General features: G+C 40.4%; 1 protein-coding gene across 9 annotated transcripts in view; it reads left to right on the top strand.

Moving 5' to 3' along the window:
- The first annotated feature begins 4029 nt into the window (after positions 1-4029).
- Positions 4030-24765, top strand: part of fermt2 (FERM domain containing kindlin 2) — a 146526-nt gene continuing 125790 nt past the window's right edge. For 4 of the 9 annotated variants that reach the window (XM_048537516.2, XM_048537515.2, XM_048537514.2 and 1 more), the window contains exons 1-2: positions 4031-4370; positions 5289-5452. In XM_048537516.2, the coding sequence (XP_048393473.2) occupies positions 5296-5452 (157 nt within the window). In that variant the 5' untranslated portion in view covers positions 4031-4370; positions 5289-5295. Of the gene's footprint in view, positions 4371-4412; positions 4525-4835; positions 4854-4948; positions 4969-5138; positions 5159-5288; positions 5453-24765 lie in introns of those variants that run through there. The other 5 variants (XM_059649158.1, XM_048537509.2, XM_048537513.2 and 2 more) reach the window with 5 other exon arrangements.

The following is a 24765-nucleotide window of genomic DNA, read 5'->3' as shown; positions in this document are numbered from 1 at the left end:
AACTCAAAAGCCTAACACAAAGGATAGAACAGTTTGAATAAATGTTTGGTTCATATCTAATGATGAAATAAAAGCAAATTTAACACCTTACCTTGAGAAAATGTTTCCTCTGGAGTTCAGACAAATGAGGGGGGATCTCATAAGAACTTATAAAATTCTGACAGGACTGGACATAGTAGGTGCAGGGAGGATGTTTCTGATGGTGGGTGTGTCCAGAACCAGGGGTCACAGTATGAGGATTCAGGGTAGACCATTTAAGATGGAGATGAGGAGACATTTCTTCACCCCAAAGAGTGCTGAGCCTGTGAAATTCATTACCACGGGGTGTAGTTGATGCCAAAACATTGAATGCATTCAAGGGGTTACTAGATATAGAACTTGGAGCAAATGGGATCAAAGGTTATGGGGAGAAAGCAGGATTAGGCTGTTGAGTTGATCAGCCATGATCATGAAGAATGGTGGAGCAGGCTCAAAGGACCGAATGGCCTCCTCCTACTCCTATCTTCTATGTTTCTTTGTAAGATGACTTGATGGGGGGAGGAGGTTTTGAGGTTGCTTTGTTGTTAATGCAAGTGATAAGGGTCGTCATCGTCATCATCATCATCATCACCGTCAGGTACAATTGTGGTTGCAGGGTTAGGGCGAAAAATAGTTAATCCAGAAATGGATGGCTGTGATTCATTTTCTTCCGACTGTTTCATGAGTGTTCACTTAAAAAAAAGACAGACATCCAGTTTTTGCTGATTTGCCCTTTTTCTTCTTTCATGAAGAAACTGTTCATAGGGTGCCAAATAAGATCTTACTTCACAAACTGCTACCCTACTGTTCTGCATTCTAATCATTGTCCTCTAATCGTTGCAACTGCTTCTCAATTTCCCTCAGGATAGAAGTCAAAACAGAAGTGGACAATTCTCATGGTGCCGCATCCTGGACTACTTCTTCATCTCCAGCTTCCCCCTCACCTCAGCGACAAATTGTTGCAGATCAGCCGTAGAAAGTCGGAAAGTCACAGTCGGACTCAAGCAGCTCTTCAACATCCTCACTCTCCACCTCTTTAAATCCAACTTGCTTTGCAAGATCAGCACCATGTTCTTTGATTCATAGGAGCTCCTCTGACAGGTCAAAGCTTTTAAAATCTTGAAAAAAATCTACGAGAAGCATCCGCCAAACTGCATGCAAGCAGTTTTAACTGACATCAGCACAGGTTTGCATTCTTGACATCAAAACTCTTCCAAAATTGAACAGCACTGTCCTTATCCCCTTGAGTAACTGCAATCAGCCTCTTAAATGTGCACCTTAAATAATAAGCTTTAAAAGCTGCTATTGCAACCTGGTCCATGTGTTGAAGGAGAGCGGTTAAGTTTGGGCATAGAAAAGGCACTTCATGTTTCAGAAAACTCACCAATGGTGGGAGGATGGCTTGGTGCATTATCCAGAGTGAGGAGAATTTGTACCTCTCACAAAAAGTGCTTCACAACAAAGTTGCAAAATGATCGCATAATGCCAGCATGGAGACTCTTCTGGCACAAACATTGTGCATGCTCAGGATAAAGCCAGTGAAACAACCATGTGATGTTGACACAAATTCCTCAGTGCACCAATGGAATTGTGCTATAGCCGACACAAGTTTGTGAGTTGTGTTATAGCCAATTTGTGTTGCTGGAACAAGGCGTTATAGCTGAACTGACTGTACCTGGATAAGTGCAGCTTCAACAACACTGACAAAGCTTGATTCCATCCAGTACAAAGCCCACCTGTTTAGCACTAGGTCCTCAAACATTCACTCCCTCCACCACCAATGCAGAAAAGCAGCAGTATGTACAACCTACAAGATGCACTGCAGAAATTCACCAAGGCTCTTCAGACAGCACCTTCGAAACCTAAACCATAGAACATAGAACATAGAACAGTACAGCACAGAACAGGCCCTTCAGCCAATGCTGTTGTGCCGACCATTGATCCTCATGTATGCACCCTCAAATTTCTGTGACCATATGCATGTCCAGCAGTCTCTTAAATGACCCCAATGACCTTGCTTCCACAACTGCTGCTGGCAACGCATTCCATGCTCTCACAACTGTCTGTGTAAAGAACCCGCCTCTGACATCCCCTCTATACTTTCCTCCAACCAGCTTAAAACTATGACCCCTCGTGCTAGCCATTTCTGCCCTGCTCGAGAAAGGTCATGGCTGCAGACGCATAAAAATGTCACCAGCTGCAAATTTCCCTGCCAGCCATTCACCAACCTGACGTAGAAACATTACCCTGTTCTATCACTGTTGCTGGGTCAAAATTCTGGAATTCCCCCTAATAGTAGAGAACATACTTATACCAAATAGAGTCATAGATTCATACAGCATGGAAACAGACTCTTCATCCAAGTAATCCATGCCAACCATGTTCCCAAAATAGACTGTAGAGATTCAGGAAGACAGCTCATAACCACCTTCTCAACAGCAACTAAGGATGAGCAATAAATGCTGGCCCTGTTAGCAAAGTTCACATCTCCTGAATAAAACTTGATAACTTACAGAGACTACAGTAAAAGATGCTTTTGTTTCTGAACCCAAGTATTTTGTATCTTCATCCTAGTAAAATAATCGGACTCCTCTATTGATGTCCAACAATCAAACCATCCAGATTTAAGGCAACAAAAACAGAAATTGCTGGAGAGGAGTGTCAACACCTGTGGAAATAAAGCAGAGTTAATGTTTAGAGTCCATTTCAGAACAGATTTACTATCAAGTAGATGGCAGAACAGGCCAAACAACACCCTTCATTTACAATAAATTTAAAGAAAAACTCAAAAATACAATAAAATTATAAACCAAAAGATGTATTTGAATGAACCTCACAATAGTAATGAAAACCAATAAAATGAAAAAGGGAATAACTTGGAATTAATGTAAATACAATTTAATGAATAAATACTTATGCTTGTACATAGTATTTGTTATTTCTAAACTTGACTGTTTCATTCCTATCCTAACTGGCCTCACCACTGCATCTCTGCAATGTTTTGGAATCATTGTGTTGCTCTAACTCTGGTTAGTTGGGCATTCTGATTTTAATTGCCCCAGTACTGGTAGCAGTACCATCAAATGTTGAGGTCTAAAACTCTGCCTCTCCCTTTTGCAAGACACTCTCAAAACCTTCTTCTATGATAAAGCTTTTGGTTGGTTGTACTACTCTCTCCTGATGTGACATGTTTTGAAATTCTATTTGATAATGATCCTGTCACTCACCTTTGGATGTTTTACTCTGTGAAAGATGCTACTCAAATAAAAATCCGTAAACATACAAATACTCAAGGTTTACCCAATTAAGCAGAAATTGGGTGCTTTTTTCAGAGGATTGTGATATTTTGGGATGATTCTTTATGGAGAGATGGAAAGCAGTGTCTTTCAATATTTTTAAGGCAGAGGTGGATAGATTTGTGTTAAACAAAAGAGTGTCAGGGATAGACAGGAATGCGAATTTGAGTTTACAATCAGAACAGTCATGATCTTATGGGAAGATGGAATAGGGTGAAGGGGCTGAATGGCCAGTCCTGCTCCGTTGGTATGCTCATAAAACTGTATTTATATCATCGAATGGGCCATCACATCTCCCTGCTGAACAAAATTACACCCGCTTAGGTTAATTCCATCTGCATTACATGTGTGCGCTCAAAAAGTTGGCTCTACGTACGGCAACGCCAAATAATGAGCCGGACACCGGAGGGGAAGAAAGAGAAATGGGGAATTTTTTTTCACCAAAAAGTGCAGGAGTGGAAAACGTTCGTGGTGGAGGCTGTGAAAGTGTGCGTGAGGCTCCCGAGCACCTACAGTGGCGATGGGGCTTCGCCGCGCACGACGGGCCGTAAGTGCTAACGGGAATGCGGTCTCCGGGATCAATGTGGAGCCCGAGTCCCGGATGTGCGGCGCTGCTTCTCCTCATTTCCATAAAAGGCAGCGGAGGCTCGGCTTGGGCTCGAGCTGGATCCCCAGTGCGGGGGGAGGGGCGTTGTGGCCGCCGAGGGGTTGGGAGGGAGGGGGCGGTACTAGTACTACCGCCTGCCCGCCCTCCACGGCCACTCACACACAGAGACATGGACAGCGGGCTGTGACCGCCGTAGACAGATTGAATTTTACGGCGACTCGGAGAAGACGCTGAGACAGAGGGGGCGGAAAAAAAAAATCCCAGGATTGACTCCATTAACTGTCCATCCAACGGCCGCCAGCTTGGACCCTCTTCTTTCTCCGCGCCTGTGGGAAAGCTGTTTAAACTGTATTTTTCCCCCCAACCTCTTTCTTCCCCCCCCCCCGTCCCTTCCCCCGCCGATATTGCTGGGCTGTCGCCAACGTTTACTTTCAGTGGATCCTTCGGAGGTAATTTTGGCTTTAATGTTAATATTGTTTTTCGGATTATAACCCCGGGTATAACTGCTGCCGAGTTTAAACCCCTCGCCATCTCTGCCACAGTTTAGAAACCCGGCCTGCATTCAGTTCTGGTGGACTGTGGTCCGGCACGGCTGTGGAGGAGGTTAGTTTTTCTTTGATAATTTGTATTTTTTTGTCGTTTTTTTATGGTTTATGTGGAGGAAAGTGTGCGTCGAGGAGGAGGAGGGTTGGGTGAATTTGCATTGAAGCGCTGTCCTTTACCGTGTAGATCGAGTGACAGACGGGGAGGGGTCTGACACGATGGGGCTTCAGATGGAGGATGGTTGAGGTGGTGGGGGTGGGAGAGAAACGGAAAGAGACGCCCAGGGGGTTTGCATTGTCTCGCAGATGGTCTTCGAAGCCCCTTTCCCTCGCTCGTGTTGCTCTCTATCCTGCCTACTTTTTTTAAAATATAAAAATCCGTTTCAGATTGTGAGTTGCGCGGTCATAAATCAGTCATTGTAAAGTTTGTCGCCGCACTCTGTGAGCAATAGAAATCGTGAAGCCTCGTTTTGTTCTAAAGAATGTGCAACTTTTAAAGAAAAATGTGTGTAAAACCGATTTCAACAAGTTTGCAATACTGCTGTGAATATCAAACTGTAATTTGAAGCCCTATAACGGAAAATGCGTGGCCCACTCCTTGCACTTACTTCGTACGTGCAAAGACCGTCAATTGGACTTGATCTTTGTATCTACTGTGACTCCTGTTACTGCTTTCAATGTGCATTGGCTGCAAGGTCTGTGTAGTTGCACCTCGTGCTGTGCTGTCACCATATCAGTAAATGACATCGTCCGCTTCTTTCAACAGCCGAACGTTTAATGTTGCCGTTTGGTTCATTTAACTCTTTCACTGCCCCCCCCCCCCAGGTAAAAGATGGCGTTGGACGGGATTCGGATGCCGGATGGCTGTTACGCTGATGGGACGTGGGAATTAAATGTTCTTGTGACCGACCTAAACCGCGATGTTTCTCTCCGAGTGACCGGAGAGGTGCATATAGGAGGAGTGATGCTCAAGCTGGTGGAGAAACTGGGTAAAGTCCTGATTTTAATGGGTGTGCCGTCGCCTACTTTTGCTAATTCCCGCCCTTCCCCAGCCCAAAAAGCATGGATGCTTCGACATCGCGATTACCCGATGCCATGTATGGGTTCAAGTTTAGACCGAGTGATGCGTTGGCTCTGCTGAGAAAGAATTTCGCAATGATATGCCAAACCCCAGTTTTCCTTTCTAACTGCTGTGGGGACTGAGTTATGTTGAACTTCACTGGGATATTCCTTCTGATCGTACAAATAAACACCTATGTTTATTTTAAGACGTCTTTGTCTATTGGTTTCAGGATCGATACTACAATGTTGCGTGAATCGGTTCAGAGACTTCGATCCACCAAAGTAAAGAATAGGAATTTGTAAAGTACCAGTAGATGTAGCATGAAGGTTTGCACAAGAATATCGCTAATCTTCAATGAATTGAAGTAGTGAATGTCTTTCAGAGGCTGCATTCGTCACTGGAAGATAAAACTCTGGCTAGAGAGAAATTAAATTCTTAATTAATATGTTCTACTCTTAACTGTGTAACTAATGGTATATCACAAGGAGTTTGAAAGGGACACAGCTTTTATTATTCAGTGTTTAATTTTCTATTATGGTGTATGTTCCAAGGTCTAACTTCAATTAAAGCTCAAAGCAGACAGTTTTCTGTTTCTTTTCAGTATTCTAACCAGTTTTTCCTCACCACAGGCCTTTCTGTTACGTTCCTGAACCATAAGATAGTTATCATGACTAATTAATGAAGCTTTGTTTGAAATATCAACACTTTACGTAGTGCCCATGACAATGTGGTGACCCTAAGTTCTTAAGAGTAGTAGAAAGGAATATTTGACTCGGAGCTCATAGGGTGGATGGCCAAAGATTTAGTTGAATAGGTACATTTTTAGGGAGAAAGGAGATAAGGAGGGAATTCCACAGCTTGGGCCTTGACACCTGATGCCCAGGCACTAACGATGGAGCAGTTTAAAATTGGATGCTGAAGAGACCTGAATTAGATGAATACCGGTATTTTGGAAAGTTGCAGGGCTGGAGGAGATTGGTGAGGCCATAGATTGAAAACAAGGAAGAGAATTAAAATAATGCCAATTTTAAATAGAAGTATTGCTTGCCTGGATGTTATAGATCAGTGCCGACAAGAGTAATGGGTGAACAGAACTGCATATGTCAAGATGCACGTGGCAAAATGTATAGCCTGTGTTTTCTGGAGGGTATGTGGGAGGCCAGCCACCATGTAGTTGAAGCAGTCATTGTCTAGATGTCATAATGCCATCGATCAGTTTTTAGCAGCAAGTGAGCTGATGCAGGTGAGGAGTTGAGGTGTTACGGAGATGAAAATAGATCTACTGCCAAGAATGTGTGGTTGGAACATCATCTCTGGGTTAGATGTGACCACAACGCTGCAGTCTGGCTCATTCTCAGAGTTGCATGTGAAATGAATGGAGTTTGTGGTGGATTCCAAACACAATGGCTTCCTTCACCATTCATTTGCCTCTTTTTATGTAAAATGGGTTTTTCCAAGGCTAGATTGCAAATGATTTTATTTTGCAAAACTTGGAATAGAAGCAGATGGATGTGAATAACAGAGATTAAATCTTTAAGGCAAATTTACTTCATAGGTATCAGTGAAAACTATTCTCTTTAGAACCTATTTGATTTATCTTTAAGGAGTGCTTGTACTATGTAAATAACGATCATAGATAAGCATTTGTAAAGAACAGGCACAAATCACTTTCTGTGAAGGACTGGAATGTCAAAAGGTTTTATCTGTGTAGAAATAGTTAACTTGTTTTAGCAGTACAAATGAGCAATTGACACAATTTGGATTGGAGATGCATATCTTAGAAGATATAAAGATGACCAATGCATCTCTCATGATAAGAATGGAAGGCTAAAGAGTTTGTCTGTCATGTGCCATGTATGATGAGCTATCCAGAACTAGTGACCAAGACGAGTGAGTTTATATAGCAATTCAGAAGGGTCATTGAGTTTGAGGTCTATCTGACTGATGATAATGTACAACACTTGGATATTTCTCTGTAATGCATATTTTCATAATGTGAGAGTTGACCAAAGATAATGTGATCAAAGGGGATGACCACAGCAAAATTAGATGGTGATGTAAGACAGTTTAAAGGACTAGACTTGTACAGGTGGCTCAGTGGTTAGCACTGCTGCCTCACAGCACCAGGTTCAACTGTCTGTATAGAGTTTGCACATTCTCCCCATGTCTGCGTGAGTTTGCTCTGTTTTCGTCCCACAGCCCAAAGATGTGCAGGTTAGGCAGATTGGCCATGCTAAATTGCCCATAGTGTTCAGAGATGTGCAGGCTAGGTAGATCAACATGTGAAATGCAGAGTTACTGGGGTAGGGTAGGGGTCGGGGTGATGGATGGTCTGGGCAGCATACTGTTGAGGGTTGGTGTGGACTCAGTGGGCCGAATAGCCTGTTTCCACACTGTAGGGATCCTATGTTTGTACAATATTCTTGACATTTGTCACACAGGAATGATAATTAGGAACTAAAACACTCCGATAAGGCTGTATTAAGTTAATTTGTCGTCTGGGACAATACTTACCTTGGAAATTGGGAAATTTCCTGAGTGTCTCCAGAATGCCATTTTATCAACCATCATTATTTTCTTGTAAAGTCCTGTGTTCTTTTAGTTGACCCAATCTACACCTGATGGATGATGTATAGTAGAGGATTTGATAAGAACATATAATTTGTTTCATATTTCAAACACCAGCCTAAAAAATATCATGGGGCTAGTGAAAAGTTTCCTGGGTTTAGGTGGGAGAACAGTTTATAAACTGTGGTTCACGTAGGATCCATTAGCTTGGAGAAGAATGGTGGAAAAGTGTTTGAGGAGTTGAGAAGTAGATTAACAAGTCATTGCTGTGGGAGTATTATTATGTTAGTTTGTTTTGACATTTTAAGCATGCTAATAGTAGTGCAACCAGTTTTTAAATAGGATGCTCAACATTACTTACTTTAAAAACTGATGTGTCAACCAATACTTCAGGAATATGTGTAGGATGTTGTAAATTTCCCCAAAGTTTTATAATGCATTTTGGAATAAGGAAAACAGTTTAGATGGTGAGCTTTGCCTGGCCTAACTGTTTGGTACCAGTTTCCTTGATAGAGCTCACAGATACAGTGGGAAATATGAGAGGAAAAGGATGGGTAAATGTTTGAGAAGGGCGAGAAGGAAAGCATTAAGTTGGACGTGTGGGAGAGAGCATATCAATGGCACTTTGAGGACAATAATGCAACAAGTCAGCAGATTGTGTAAGCATATTTACGTGGCTAAAATGTGTCCAGTTCTTTCTTTAGATTGAGGTGAATTATTAGGGATGGATATATTTTAATGACTACTTGGTGAATGCAAAATGTGTGGATAGATAGCTCTTAAAATGTAGTGGTTTCAAGACGAATTTACTGTGACGATAGGTTGGAATACAATAATGTCTCCAAAGTTTTAGACTGACGCATTTTGTGTAATGAGAATGAAGATCTTCATGTGTGGAATGAACATCCAGAGGAACTGGTCAATGTGGGTACAGTTATAACGTTTAAAAGTTATTTTGAGTAAGTACATGAATAAGAAATGTTTCGAGGGACATGGGGTAAGTCATCTAGACTTAAAACATTGGCTTGCCTTCTCTCTGTGGATGCTGCCTGACCTGCAGTGATGCCCAGTATTTTTGTTTTCATTGCATCCTAAGATGTATGTTTCTATCAATGCAAGGAGCCCGCTGCTTCCACGTTCACAGATAATCCTTCATGTGCACTCTGTAAGGGCGATATGACTTGTGAAGGAAGTCACTGTCCAGCCTGAACCCTGACATCACTAGGAAATGAGCGGAGCTAGACTAAGCTTGCTCCCTTTTGGGAGGTTTGTAATTCCCCCTGCTTAAAAAATTGAATGTAATTTGGTGTAGAACAAAGATCAAACCTGCCAGATTTGTAGCTTTTATAGTTCAGTGGAATACCTTGTACATTTGTCTCTCCAACAAATGGAGGAGCACATTTTTTTTGCCATACATAAATATATCTTACCAAGGTTTTTGTTTATTCCAGATGTTCCTTTTGTGTTAACTCAATTTGAATAATTTGCATCTGACAGCTCAGTTAATTTAATTCAGTCAAGAAGGAAGCATTTAAGTACTTTGGCAATCTATTTATTATTGATCTTACCTTCATTCACAGATTTGAGCCGCAGATATTCAGAACAATAATGTGCTTTTTAAGTGGATTTTTTTTGGACGAGCATTGAGAAGTGAAAGTGATGCGTGGGCACTGAAGGAAGGGAGACAGGAGCATAATGTTGAGTGAATTACACAAGGATTTTATGAATATATTCATTTTTGAAGTCATAATAAACAAGATACACAGGTAGCATGTGAAGCTGAGAAATTTCAAACTTGGCCATATATAAAACTCTGGCAATCCATATTGGGAGAGCATCTGCTGACAGGGGATGTGGAAATTGATGCATGCATCAATGAGGAAATTAGAGCCTTGAGTGTTAGAGACTCCAGCTAGCATTTGGTAGCAGAAGAGGGGAGCTGGAGATTTGATTGTCAAATGTTGCAGAGGTTTTTGTAATTGAGCGGGTGTGAGAGAAGAAACCAAATTTGGCATTGAGCCACTTATCATGGCTCTGCTTGACTCTGAGCTGTGGGAGATTGATGGATTTGAGGCTGGAAATCATGGATTATGATTATGGATCTGTAGGCCAAATAATGCATCCTTGTTTCTGATTGTATAACTGTGTAAATAAATCAAACATAATGAAGGAATGAAAGTAAAGCACAGAGTTGAATGCTGCCCTCCTCGCTGCAGAGCCAAAAGATTTAATTCACTTTAAACTTTCTCTGTAGGGTTAGACTCTTTAATTTTAAATAAATTTCGATTAAACTTCAGACTTTGAGGTTTGAGTCCTTAGTACAAGGAGTTCTCCTATAACACGTATTCTGGCAACAGAAATTGGCTATAAAATGAGTGACAAATAGGAGAACGGTATTTGTAAAACATGAACTTTGTGTTGGCTGTAATGCAATTCTGATGTCAATATCACATGGTCAGTTCATGGGCTTTGTCCTAAGCATGCGCCGAAAGAGTCCCTGGACTGGCATCTAGGATCCTCACGCTTTCTGTGAGAGGTACTGCACAATTCTGCTGTTACGCACAAAATGCATGGATAAAGTGGCAAGAATGATAACAAGAAGCATCCTGGTGATTAAAATTGTGGGTGATGTATGTAAACGGCTACAAAGCTGTAAGAGATGCAAGATGTTGAAAAGCATTTGGAGCGTAATGAGAGAAATTGTGATATTGCTTATGCAACAGGAATGAAGGAGTCTTCCTTATGCACCATTAGAGACAATGCAGAAAAGATTCCAGCAAGCTGTATTGCTGGAACAAGTCTGAATGCAAGCAAATCTGTAGTCACGGACAAAGTAGCTTGAGGGGATGGAGCGGCTTCTAAATATGTGGATAGAAGAGCAAATGAAGAAGCAATCTGGGACCACCCTTCTCACCATAAGAGAGAGCCCAATCAATTTATGAAGTTCTAACAAAACAAGATGAAAATCCTGCAGATGTGCCTGCCTTAAGTGCCAGAAGTGGCAGGTTTGCTGGTTTTTAGAACTGCTATGCTTTTCAGAATGTCAAGTTATGTGGCGAAGCTGCCAGTGCAGACGAGGAGCATGTGGTGGCATTTCTTCCCATAGTAAAAAAAATTAATTCACAAAGAAGGCTACAACTTGGATCAAATTTTCAATTTGGATGAGACTGGTTTATATTGGGAGCAACAAGGACATGTGTTTCTGTGAATGAAGCACATGCTACAGGCTTCAAGGGGCAAAGGATTGTATGATTATGATGCTGGGTGCCAGTCCCAGTGGAATTTTAAAGCTTAAGCCCGTAGTGGTGTACCAGTCTGCCAGCACACGAGCCTTGAAAGGTTACTGTAAGTCTAGGCATCTAGTTTAGGTGATGCAAAAGATGTTGGCTCACAGCAGATTTTCTTTTCTGACCTGATTTGGTGTTTTTTTTCCCCTCCTGCAATATTTTGTAAAAATATCAACAATGTAGATTTCAAGATATTCCTCATCCTGTATATTGAGTTAAGCCATCCTCAGTTGCTGAGCTTTCTAAAAATATTGAAGTGCTATTTCTTTCCCCAAACAACATAATCTCTCTCTTTCAACTCATGAAACAGGATGCAGTAGCATCTTTTAAAGCTTTTTTTTTTAAAAAGGTACGTATTTAAGAGGCTGATTGTAACCACTGAGGGGGTTAAGGATAGTATTCTTCAATTTTGGAAGAGCTTTAACACCCAAGAATGCAGTTGACATTATCATGGAGGCCTGGGGTGATGTCAGTAAGGACTGCTTGCATGCAGTTTGACAGAAGCTTCACCCAGATTGTTTAAGATTTTAAAACCTTTGATCTGTCAGGGGAGCTCTCAAGAATGAAAGAACATTGTGCTGATCTTGCAAAGCAAGTTGAATTTGAAGAAGTGGAGCAGGAGGATATTGAAAAACTGCTTGAATCTGACTGAAGACCTTCCTATAGCTGGTCTACAACAACTATTCGGTGATGAGGAAATGGAAGCCGGAGATGAAGTGGCAGTGGCAGTAGTAGTCTGAGGGAAATTGAGAAGCGGTTGCAACGATTCGAGGACAACAGGGTAGAAGTTCATGAAGTAAGATCTTATTTGGCACCCTATGAGAGGAGCTTCTTCATGAAAGAAGAAAAAGGGCACAGCAGCAAAAACTGGATGTCTGTCTTTTTGGTTTAAAGCCCACTCCCATGGAACAGTCAAAAGACCATCACGGCCATCCACTTCTGGATTGACTATTTTTCACCCTAAACCTGCAATTACCAATGCATTGATGTATTTGAAGATGATTTAAGATCCTCAGTCCCTGCACTAACAACGGAGCTACCTCAGAACCTCCTTCCCCATCAAGCTATCTTGACTTTTTAATAAGGTGATAAATTAACTGTTATTTTATTATTACCTGTGAATTAAACATTTGTTCAAACTCTGCTATCCTTTTTGTATTCTGCTTTTGAGTGTTTTTTTTGTTGGACTGCCCCAACCACTCCCGTTTTCACAGGGCCTGTGTAACTTCTTTCACACGATTTTCTATAAGGTGATGTTTCACAAGAACACATCTATTACGTTATAGCAGAACCCCCTGTAAATCATAGTTAGTTTTGCACTAGCTGGCAGCATGATTTTGAGAACACCTGGATGGAAATCCAAATGCATACAGTACATGGCTGGGACTGCTTAATTGTTTTATTGAGGGGAAAAATGCTACGTGATGTTTCATTTTCTCCCCTTGCTGTTATGGTTCTGTAGGATTCACTTGCGTTGATCACCCATTCAACTATACAATTGTCGTACAATGAGCTGATGTGTGCTTAGATGTGAAGAACATAGACCCTTCCAAGTGGCTGCCTGTATATTGAGACCTAGAATCTCTGTACCTATGGGTGTTTGAGCTACAGCCATGTACATTTGTTCCTCATTTGGTGTCAAATTCAGGCCTCCCTGTATGTGGGTGATGTCAGAGTTTCCTGCCCTCTTATGCTGTTGGTGTGCAGAGACATGAGCATCTGACCAGTTTGAGCTGGCTTTGGGAGCTAAGATAAATTGAGGCAAAGGCATGGTCATATTCTTCGGGAACTGAGCTGACTCTTATCCTCTTCACTGTCAGGTCATATTACCTGGATATGCTGGACATGTGGTTGAGGGGTCAGGGCATCTGCAAAATGAGCATATCACCAAGGCTGGACATGAATGCTGCTCCTTCTCTTCTGGGTTAAAATAGAAGTGTAAGCTGCTGGTTGATGTTGCAGGACGTGCTGCAGGTTTAGCCCATTTTGCCAAGCCTGTGCCACAGCAGTCACCTAAGCCGCCACCTGCTTCAGCTGGAGGTAAAGATAGAACATGCCCCCAGGGACACTGTCTCTAAATAGAGTGAAGAATACATCCTGTGGTGCCATCGTCTTGATGGACACCTTTTATGTGGCTTCATCAAGCTACGCATAGTGACACTTGACATTTGCCAACTAAGAGTCTATGTCCTGACGGTCTCCCTGTCCCTTGTGATTGAAAGCATTGCTGTGGCCATGTTGCCACAGAACGCTGCAAATTGTTGGACCGTACAATTATCACCTCCCCTTCACACACAGGTTACACAGAGAAACACCTTTTGACTACAAGTCTATCAGGCAGTGATTAACTTGTAATACTCTTGAGGTGTTGAGGAGAAAGTCAGTCATTTTGACAGAATGACTCATTGCCAAAAGTTTCCAATAGGCATTCGGATGTAGCTTGGCTGATCATGAGAAGGGTACTATTCATCGTATCTTTCTTGCATACCTGGACTCTGCCAGCACTGCCATATGCTGCTCTTGATGGCTCTGGTGGTTAAGAGACCATTACACCACCTTGTGGAATGTGACTTTGCAAAGATGGCATGGAGAGAGGTTTTTTGTGCAGAGGTTTGTCTGGAGCATCTGTGATGCAGTGTTCTATGAGTTGTTCCCTCGGATGCACCTTGAGGCAATTGTTAATTGCACCTGGATGACCATACGATCACCATTTCTAGTGAAAGGCGGCCTCTGATCTGGTCTTGACTAAGTATTGCAGTGTGGCATATTCCAAGATCCAGGACTACGTGCTGAGGGACGCACCATAAAGTTTGGGGCAGCTGCTGCCAAGGCGTGGGGAAAAGGTCTTTCTGCCATGATATCTCAAGGGCATGTTAACCTTGAGAACCCCTTGTAACTTGTATTGAAATGTAAATAGTAATTTTTTTGCAGTTATTAGCCAATGTTTCCCATGTTTGCTTTAGCATTGAGGCATGTAAAATTGCAAATACTAAAATGAATAAAGTAAAATGTTTGTATTTTCCATAATATCTACCTTGAGCAGCTTTGTGATGTACTAATTTACAAATCAAGTGCATTTTATTTTGGAAAATGCTTTTTTTTTCTTCAACTTAAAGTTAAAATTGTTTTATTTGATCTAATTGTGTCTAAAACTGCAGAAAACGTCCTCCAGCTTTATGCATTGACCATTAACTCTGTCCAGGATTGAGGAATCAGCCAGATGTTTCCTGATTAGATTTCCTGATCCCACAAGAAATAACAGATATAACTCCTCTCCATCTCTTCTTTGTGCATCACTAATCTTGTCGCTAAGTGCATGGCATCCTCAAGCAAGTTTTGAATGTCTTTACACTTGTCCCTTGTCCCTTGTGTTGAGCCTACAGAACCACGAGTCAGGACAGGCTATGACTAGTTGAGCTCCTCCTGAATTTCACTGAGCTGTGAATTTGGCACACTTTCATATGTGTGTTAGTGGGTGGATAAGATTACACTGGACCTCTGAAATGTCTGCTGTACGTGGGAGCATAGAAGCTATTGTCTGAGTACTGGTAGTACAAAAAAGATTTGCAATGATTCTTTTTAGTGTCTTTAAAAATCCAGGATATGTAACAAATATTTTATTCTAGTTGTTGCACTTAATCCCTTTCATTAGTCACGATTATGGATAATGATTAGTTTGGTTACAGATGATTTGCAGGATTTAAAAAAAACATCAGTAGGGAACATATAAATGTTCTCTTGAAGAAACCAGTTTGTTTTTCTTTTATTGTACCTATAAGTTGCTTGCGTAGCAACTGCCCTGGACCACATGACATTTATCATTTTATTCCTTACTTGTTCGAAAATTTCTTTTGTTGTTTTGTTTCAATGAAATTCTAATAACTTTTCATCATGTGAATCTTGTTAACTCTATGCTGTGAAATGAAGAAACATTTGTGATATTTGCCAAGTATTTATGCAAAGCACTAATTAATATACAATGTACTGTAAACACTTCCTGTATTTTTAAAACTCAACGAGACGTTTTAGTTAAGGTCTTCTTTCTCACCTCAACACACAAAATACTGTTATATGCGAGTTACTACAGTATGCAAAAAGGAGTGGCCTGTGAATGTCTCTGTTCACTGGGGGAGTATCTGGAGACGTGATGGAGCATGGACTTCAGTTAACTACATTCCCTAAGTAATGATCCTCTAATGCACATATACATGTTCTCTTAATTCAGACATTGAGATTAATACATCTTCTGATCCAATGCACAGCTATCTTTGAAATGTTTCTGGATATGTGTGAAATGAGCACAACTAAAACTTTTGAGACTACTAGACAATATATTGGTATGAAATGCAGCTTGCTGAATAAAGAAAACAGTAGGACTAAATGGGGCATTGTGAGGTTGGCAAGACGTAACTGCTGGGTTTTGCAAGGATCAATGTTTAGGCCTCAACACTTTGAAATTTATTATGTGCATAGACAAACATATCTAAATTTGCTGACAATGCAACATTAAATGGAAAATGAGTATTGGGGTGCAGAGGGGCATTGACAAGTTGGATAAATGATCAAAAAGTTTTCCACATTAGTGAAAAAATTTGAATGGTGAGAGACTCAAATATTTATGTTCAAAAGCACCAAGTGAAAGTTGGTATGCAGATAGAGCAAGCAGTTAGGTTGGAAAGTAGTATGTTAGCTTTTGTTGCAAAGGGATTGGAGTGTAAGAATAAAGAAGACTTAATACAACTTGTATGGTGAGGCCAAACTTGAAGCACTTTGTGCCATGTTTGTCTCATTTGAGGAAGTGAATACTTTTCTTACAACAAACTGCAAGGTCATTAGACCAAATGAGAAGGTTTTAAACTGAGTTTAAAAACACCTATATTTCCTGGCGTTTAGAAGAATGAGAGGTGATTCAATTGAAACAGAAGGAGAGATGCAGAGAAAATGTTTCCTTGGGCTGTGGAATCGAGAGCACAGATTAGTTACTGAACAAAATGTCAGTCATTTAATACATAGTTGAGGAAAAACTTCTTCGCTCAGAGATCATGAATCTCTGGCATTCTCTTTGCAAGCTGTGACACTCCAGAGCTCAACATTTCTTTGTATACTAGGGATTATGAAGATAGTTCAGAGAATTTTTTTCATTTTATATGATGTAATTTTAAAGGGCCAATTGTTGTCCATCTCTTGACGTCTCTTTAGAGTGAAGCTGCAGTCGTGATAAAAATAGAAGTGTGGACAGTAATATGAATTGCTTTCTGGAATCACATTAGATAGGAAAGAAATTTTTGTCTTTTTATCAATACCATTTTAAAAATGCATTTAAATCAGATTAATCATTGATCATTGAGCATTCATTTAATTGCAACAACTATGCCATTGTAAAATGTTCAACTGAGTAATTAATTGATAAAATGTTGGATAATAGTGTAATCAACCTATGATACTTTGCAATCATTTCAAAAAATAGCTTTTTAGATTTGAACAGACATGCTACTTTATCTCTAGCTAATCTGGAAATCCAGAAATATTGGCTGAATAATTATGTTCTCAACTTCACTCATAACCAGCTTGATAACATATTAAAAGTAATAACCATTCATAGGAATCAAAATTGCTGAAACATAACAATTTGAATCAGGTGCATTTTGTTAATTTTCAAGTTATTTCTTTTTTTTTCAAAAATCATCACTGTCTTAATTTTTGTGTGCTATTTTTAAGTATTCCTGTTTTAAATTCTTAATCAACTGCTATGATCTAGTCATACGATAGGCAGGAGCTGCATCCTGGCTCTGGGCAAGTTTCTATGAATGGAATGTAAATGTGGTATACGACCAGTTGAGGGGTTGTGCTCCTAAGATGCTGCTTGACCTGCTGGTTTCCCAGCTCGACTCCTGTAAGTGTAGGTTGGAAATACATTAGACACTTTCCTGCCATCTGCCAATTCAGATCCTTAAGTGGGCACTTAATGTCCAGTAAGGACCACTGTCTACCCAAAGTGGAATGGGGTGTTGTCAAGAGAAATGTAAAAAACAAAGTTAGTCAAGTTTTTCTGTTCCCAGGAGTGCCCTTCTTCAAAGGTCCTTTTTAAGATAAAAGACAGCTGGCATTGGAAATATGATTTGGGGCTGCTAAAGCTCCCCCTGGCCCCAAACAACCCTCACAACCAATGCTCAACTTCAGATGTAGAGTCTCATAGTAGTCTTGGAGTTTTACTTTTAATTGGCCTGTTATGTCATTAATTCTGGCCAGGTGGGGCTTGAACCTGGACCTTCCGTCCCACAGGTAGGAACACTACTCTACTCTGCCTCTAGACTGCAAAACCTACCGCAGCTGGTATAACAAGAACGTCAGCTTTCCAGACACCTAAGCAGATTCCGGCCTGCTTGCCTTCTGAAATCAGATGAGATTGGGTGCCTTCAGACTAGTATGACCATTGATTCCAGCACTCCTGGATCACTGGTGTTGCCAATGCTCACAATGGCACTGATAAGCAATGGAGAGCTGCTTTCCTCTGGCAAGATTTCCACCCTGCGTCCATAATACCAGGAGCACCCCAGGCTATCAGTTCTCCAGCCAGTTAAGACCAGTGTTGTGGATGTTTAAAATCTGTTTTCTATGTATGTGTGATTTATGCTACAGCAGTTTAATTGTTAGAATAGAATTTATCATGTCAAACATTCCCTCTTCACAGTTGGAGCAGAACCTGATTAATTATAACTCTTTATATTTATGAGCATATTTTGTAATAGTCAGTGATTTATTTTTCCAGATCTGATTTATATTTTCCTTGTGTAAAGTTGAGACTTTCACTAATGCTTCGGAGTTTTTGTTCTACGCCTTGTCTATTTATTGTGTTGTGGCTCATGATTAATTTCTTCTGTTTATTTTTTTGGAGATCATGTGCTCACATTCTGTGGCCAAATTTAAGATCAGGCGATTTTCCTTCTGACCACCTTGTACAGTCTTTTGGTTAGATTATTCAAAATCCTGCATAAATCAATCTCTTTTTATTTCTTTCCAACAGACTATTACTAACCACTCACTCCACACTCTTCCTTGCTCTAGCATCCCCACTCACTCACATTCAGTCATGAAGATAATGTCTTGTGAATTTAATAAATGCAGGAAGTAAAAATATTTTCTACTTAATCTTTTGTAACTAAAGCTGGAGAAGGTTTTTTATTTTCGTTTGCTACTTTTATTTTTAGCAGCTAAATAAAACAGGTAGTGGAGAAAATCCTGAAGTAGGCCATTATAATTATGAATTCTCCATACATTGGAAATATTTTAAACTTTAGTGGAATGACTTTTGAAAAAATAATTCCTTCTGTTACATGATATGATTGCGCATTACATGGAAAAAGCTGCTGCAGCTAAAAATTGCTGCTTCCTCCAGGAATGCTGCTGCTGAGCAGTAAAACATGCCAAATAGTGTAAGTCACTTCCTGTCAGGAAAGTTTTATAGATTGCTGCTGCGCTGAGCCATTTCTGATTCTTGTGTATGTAGTTTCTGCAGTGCTTCTTAACACCAGTGAACTCGTTTGTTTGTTGGTTTGCAAAACCATTTCAATCTCTTACATTCAATAAATATTGGTGTCCCACACACCTGTTTGTACTGATGTTGATTGGAATGGCGTTCATGACTTGCAGCTTTATGTCGGGAATTTAAAGATAAATTGTTTTCTGGACCAACTTACTGATTGCAGAAACTGATACTACTTTTTATGGTCTAAAAGTGCTTCTGATTTTGTGCTTTTAATTGCTCACTGCAATTGTTATGCTCCCTGCTGTTTTATCAGGCACCGATGCCTCATAAATATTTTTCTTTGCTCTGGGTGTAGTTTCTTGTGTTTTTATTCAACTACTTTTAAAAACAGCATTGAATATTTCTGAAGTTGTTTTAAATTTAAGAAGGTGCGGTGAATATTTTTCTCCGTGTTGAAACTTTGATTCTATTCTAGTGATTCCTAGTTTTGGTATTGCTAATAAGCAATGTATATGCATGCTCTATCTTTTTAATTACCAGTTACTGACTTTGTTCATCTTTGTCCTAATGAAATGTATGACACTACTCTGTTAAGTTCTGAAATGATTAAAATGATAATTTGTTTTAGCGATAAGTAAGAATATTAGAACATGCGACCAATTCTAATTAAACTTCCCAGTATAGCTCTCCTTGTCATGTAGAGCTTTATCATTTTGTAATTTAAAATGATTGTGAATTTGACTTTGTATTAAATCTTTCTAGCCTGTTTATTATTGCTGCAACAAATTTTTTCACATAGCGTCTGTTTATATAGTAAAATGACTCCAGTGCTGCACCCATGTGGCATAGTTATTTCTTTTTTAGCCCTTTTCTTATCAACGCTCAGACTGTGCGCTTTCCTGTTGCATTTTATTATTTTTCTACCCTCCAGGTGTTTGTAGACTTTCTAATTCATTGACAATAAGTCAATTATCGTTTTCTCTTGACTAATTTATTCATTGCAGAATAAACAGATATGTAAGTTTCATGGTTTTGTTGCAAATACTAATTCATAACTGAATTATTGCAATTTTAAAAATATTTATATGTTATCTGTTAACTTTAATTATCAATTATGTATTACCAACACTGAGGTGTATAAACTTGTGTAAAAAGCATGTTTGTCGTAACTACTGAATTGCCCTCACTTATTAGACTCGCTTAGCCCTATCTCATAATGAAGTTGGACTGGGGTGAGGATTCAAAATCTCAATCTGAGAGAACTTTGTTTTTTTTTTGCTGTGATTTTTTTTTTAACTGAAAATTTTCCTTGTTTTAAATGCAATCTGATTGCTCCTTGAATGCAGGAAGCAATTTGGTCAGAATTGCGAGCTGTGCCCAACCCAGTGGTTTCCGGTTATAAGTCTGTGTTCCGTTGTAATTTTGATTGTGACCAAGTTTTTCACTTGCTGCTCTCAGTAACAATGGTTGTTCCCACACTAACAAGAAAAAATGGAAAGATTCTATCTTTGCAGAGATTTAATTTGCACGTGGATCCTTGTTTCTATAGGGAAAATCTGTTGCTTGCTTTTTTAATAAATTATTGTGTAATCATTTTTTAACAATGTACTGAATCAGGCCCCGTTATTGAATATTGACACATCTACAAATAAAATATGATGTAAATAGCACTTTAGTTATGAATGCTGTTTTATTACCATGGTATGTAAACTCCTGATGCTACTGTAATGTTCACCGCTGGTTTGTGCTGTTTTAGAAAGACAAGAGCAACTTAGCAGGTAATGCACAACATGTCTTGCTGCTACAGAATACTTGTGTGTAATTAGAAGGTACAATTGCTTTGTCTTCCTGAAGTCACTTGGGTGTTGTCTTTCAGCACTTGTTTTAATTTTGTTTACAGGACATAGATATGGCATTGCGACATTTGTTGTATAACCCTTGGATGGTACTGTCACAATGGACTTTCTGTTTGGCCTGCTGCAGTGCTTGTGTTAATAGAGTTCCCAAAATTTTTTAATTGTTAATTAAGCAATGCTGAAGGGTTTGCAATTATATGTCTGATTTAGAAAGCTGAGATTTGGGATGGGACTTTTGACGTTATAGCAGCAATTTTGCTTATCACCCCAAAATTGAAATAGTGAACCAAGTGATTTGGATTTAAGTGTCTTTTAAAATTGGCTAGTGGTATTAACGTTGGTCTGTTAATCCAGAGACCCAGATACATTCTGGGGACCTGGGTTCGAATCCTGATGCAGCAGATGGTGGAATTTGAACTCTAAATATCTTGAATTAAGGATCTAATGATGGCTATGAACCTATTGTCAATTGTCAGGAAAAACCCACCTGGTTCACTAATGCCCTTTTAGGGAAGGAAACTGCCATCCTTACGGTCTGGTCTACATGTGACTGCAGACCCATAGCAGTGTGGTTGACACTGAGCTCCCCTCTCGGCAACTGGGGATGGGCAATAGTTGTTGCCTAGCCAGTGACGCCCTTGTCCTGTGAATAAATATAAGATGTAATATATTTGTCGTAACATACTTAACTACATTGTGGTAATGACAAGTTCAGGCTCAAGTTTTGTAATGAAAGAAAATTTTAAACCAAACGTTTAACAAAACGAGTATAATGTCGAAAGCGAGGATAGATGAATATATTGTAAAACCAACACAAATTAAGCTTGAGAAAAGAATAGGAAAGAGATACTAATTTAACTGACTAAGAACATCGTGTAAATGGATCTGCAACAAGTAAATCACTAAAACACTTAAAAACAATTGTGCAGCAAATAGGTGAAAAGGAATTTAGAGCTGGAATCGAAAAGAAAATATGCTAGTATACTACATGAAATGAATTGCAGCAGTTCAAAAAGATAGCTCTCTTCTCAAAGGCAAATAGGGCTGGGCAATAAAGGCTGGCAAAGCCAGCGACACCTACATCCTTGAATTGAAGAAATGTCACGTAGTAACCTTGAAAAGAAATGTTAATGAGGATGGGACTTCAGGATGAAGTGATACAAATTGTGAAAGACCATAGTATGCTCAAGTTTTGTTTCTGTTTAAGTGATAGAAAAATATAGTTGTGCAAGAGGACAATAATTAACCTGTTGTTGAGAGTTAACTGTAGAAAGTGAATTAGTTCAGAAATGGTTATTAGAGCCAGAAGTTGATAATCAACGTGGCCTAATGGGATGCAGCCTTTGTTCTTGAGAGAAATCTGTTTTTTTAAAAAACACGCAGAGAAATAGTCACTGCTACTGGGATCTTCTGTGGTTTCTGCCACCCCAATGTCACATTGAAACCCAGCTGTACTCTTGGGCAATTACAGCTGGCACAGATAGCCACTTTACAATACTGAGTGGGAGAGGAATGCCTCAGAACAGCTTCTGAGGATTCCTCGTTGATATGGCTTCTGCTTGGATCTTTGGATCAGTCTACTGCACACCTGCCACCTCTGCTGTGATTTGAGAGACTGCATCTGCTTGCTGAACCAGTGACTGTCTACTGATTTTTCAGCTTTGTTCTCTTTTCTGACTAAAATACCAGTAGAACAAACCTCTATAGCTTTTGGACTTAATGGTATTCTCCTAACTTCACCTGACTCTGGGCATGCTGTAGATCTTTATTTCAAAAAAAGTATTTCTACCCGTGGGTGCCCAAAGCTGCAATTTAAAGTAGCCTGTGGTCAATGAGGTGGAAATACTTCATCTTCTTTGCATCAGGAAGTAGTAAGTACATCTGGGGAACAAATTGACACCAAAGATTATGAAACAGCTGGCTCAGTTTCGACTGTTTTCATTCAGAACAGCTGAAGTCACTTGCAGGGGACGTAGTTTGCAGTGGGAACCATAAACACCTTCAATCTTCCCAGTATTTAAATTAGTGGAAATTTATGTTCATTTGGTGTTGGATGTTGGATAAGTCACTCTAATTTAATGACAAAAGCCTTGGAGGTGAGAAATTATAACTTGGATTTGAGCCATTTTGGTATTATGGCAGGGTGGAAATGGAATTCAAATAGAGCACCAGGGCAGACGTGGAATGAGAGGCAACAGCATGTTTGAAGAGAAAAAGCAAGGTTGGAAATGCGGTGTTAACAACTGCAAAGAAAGAATCACTTCCATTAAAATTCACCAACATATGGATCAGGAGGGGATGTTGTGTAATCAACAGTTTAGTGATAATAGGATTACCAGAAACAGGAAGTGGGCCTCATGAACAAGGTGGATTGGTCACTCCAGGGAGGACAGACAGACAGGTCAAGGGCGTCGGATGAGGTTAGTAGGTATGAAATGGGGGTGCGGCTTGAGGTAGAAGGAGGGGATAGGAGAGAGGAAGAACAGGTTAGGGAGGCGGGGATGAGCTGGGCTGGTTTTGGGGTGCAGTTGGGGGAGGGTAGACTTTGAAGCTTGTGAAATCCACATTGATACCATTGGACTGCAGGGTTCCCAAGCGCAATATGAGTTGCTTGGCCTCCTGCAGTGCCACAACAATGCCACCCGAAGGTTGCAGGAACAGCAACTCATATTGCGCTTTGATACCATTGGACTGCAGGGTTCCCATGTGGATTTCACAAGCTTCAAAGTCTACCCTCCTCCAACTGCACCCCAAAACCAGCCCAGTGGAGAGTTTTGTTAGGGATCCTTGATGCTGAACTTGGTCGAATGTGGCCTTGACCTCAAGGGCTGTCACTCTTGCCTCACATCTGAAATTCAGCTCTTTTGCCCATGTTTAAACCAAGGTTATAATGAGGTCAAGTGCTGAGTGGCCCAAGCTGGGTGTCATTGAGCAGGTTATTGCTGATCAGGCGCTAATTGATAAACTGAAGATGACACCCTCCATTACTTCACTGATGATTGCGAGTGGACCGATGGGGTGGTAATTGTCTGGTTGGGTTAGAATTATCTTGCATTTTTTGTACAAGACATACCTGGGCAGTTTACCACATTGTCAGGTAGATGCTATTGTTGTAACCATACTGGAATAGGTTGGTTAAGGGAGCACAAGCCTTCAGTGCTATTACTGGAATGTTATCAGGACCCATAACCTTAGTGTTATCCAGTGCCTGCAACTGTGTTTTGATCCATGGGGAGTAAATCAAATTTGCTGAAGATTGGCATTTGTGACGCTGTGGGCCTCTGGAGGATCCATTGATGGATCATCCACTCGGCACTTCTGGCTGAGGACTGCTGCGCATGCTTCAACCTTTCCTTCCATATTGATGTCCTCAGAGGATGGGGATATTTGGGAGCTGCCTCCTCCAATGAGCTGTTTAATTGTACACCACCATTCACAACAGATGTGGTAGGACTGCAGAACTTAAATCTGATCTGTTGTATGTGGGATCACTTGGCTGTGTCTATTACTTGCTGGTTATGCTGTTTGGCATACAAGTTCAAAGAACAAAGAAAATTACAGCATAGGAACAGGCCTTTCAGCCCTCCAAGCCTGCGCTGATCCAGATCCTCTATGTAAACCTGTCGCCTATTTTGCAAGGATTCAGGTATCTGTCTAGATACATCTTAAATGATGCTATCATGCCCGCCTCTACCACCTCCACTGGCAACGCATTCCAGGCATCCATCCACCCTCAGGTCCCTCCCTCAACCTTCATCTTTCTAATGTAAATCATCCTAATCTACTCAACCTCTCTTCATATCTAACGCCCTCCATACCAGGCAACATCCTGGTGAACCTCCTCTGCACCCTGTCTAAATCATCCACATCCTTTCGGTAATGTGGCGACCAGAGTTGTATGCAGTATTCCAAATGTGGTCGAACCAAAGTCGTATACAACTCTAACATGACCTGCCAACTCTTGTACTCAATACCCTGTCCGATGAATGAAAGCATGCCATATGCCGCCTTCACCACTCTCTTGGCCTGTGTTGCCACCCTC

This window comes from Stegostoma tigrinum, chromosome 10, assembly GCF_030684315.1.
Source record: "Stegostoma tigrinum isolate sSteTig4 chromosome 10, sSteTig4.hap1, whole genome shotgun sequence".
NCBI lineage: Eukaryota > Metazoa > Chordata > Chondrichthyes > Orectolobiformes > Stegostomatidae > Stegostoma > Stegostoma tigrinum.
This window is presented reverse-complemented; position numbering and strand designations above follow the sequence as displayed.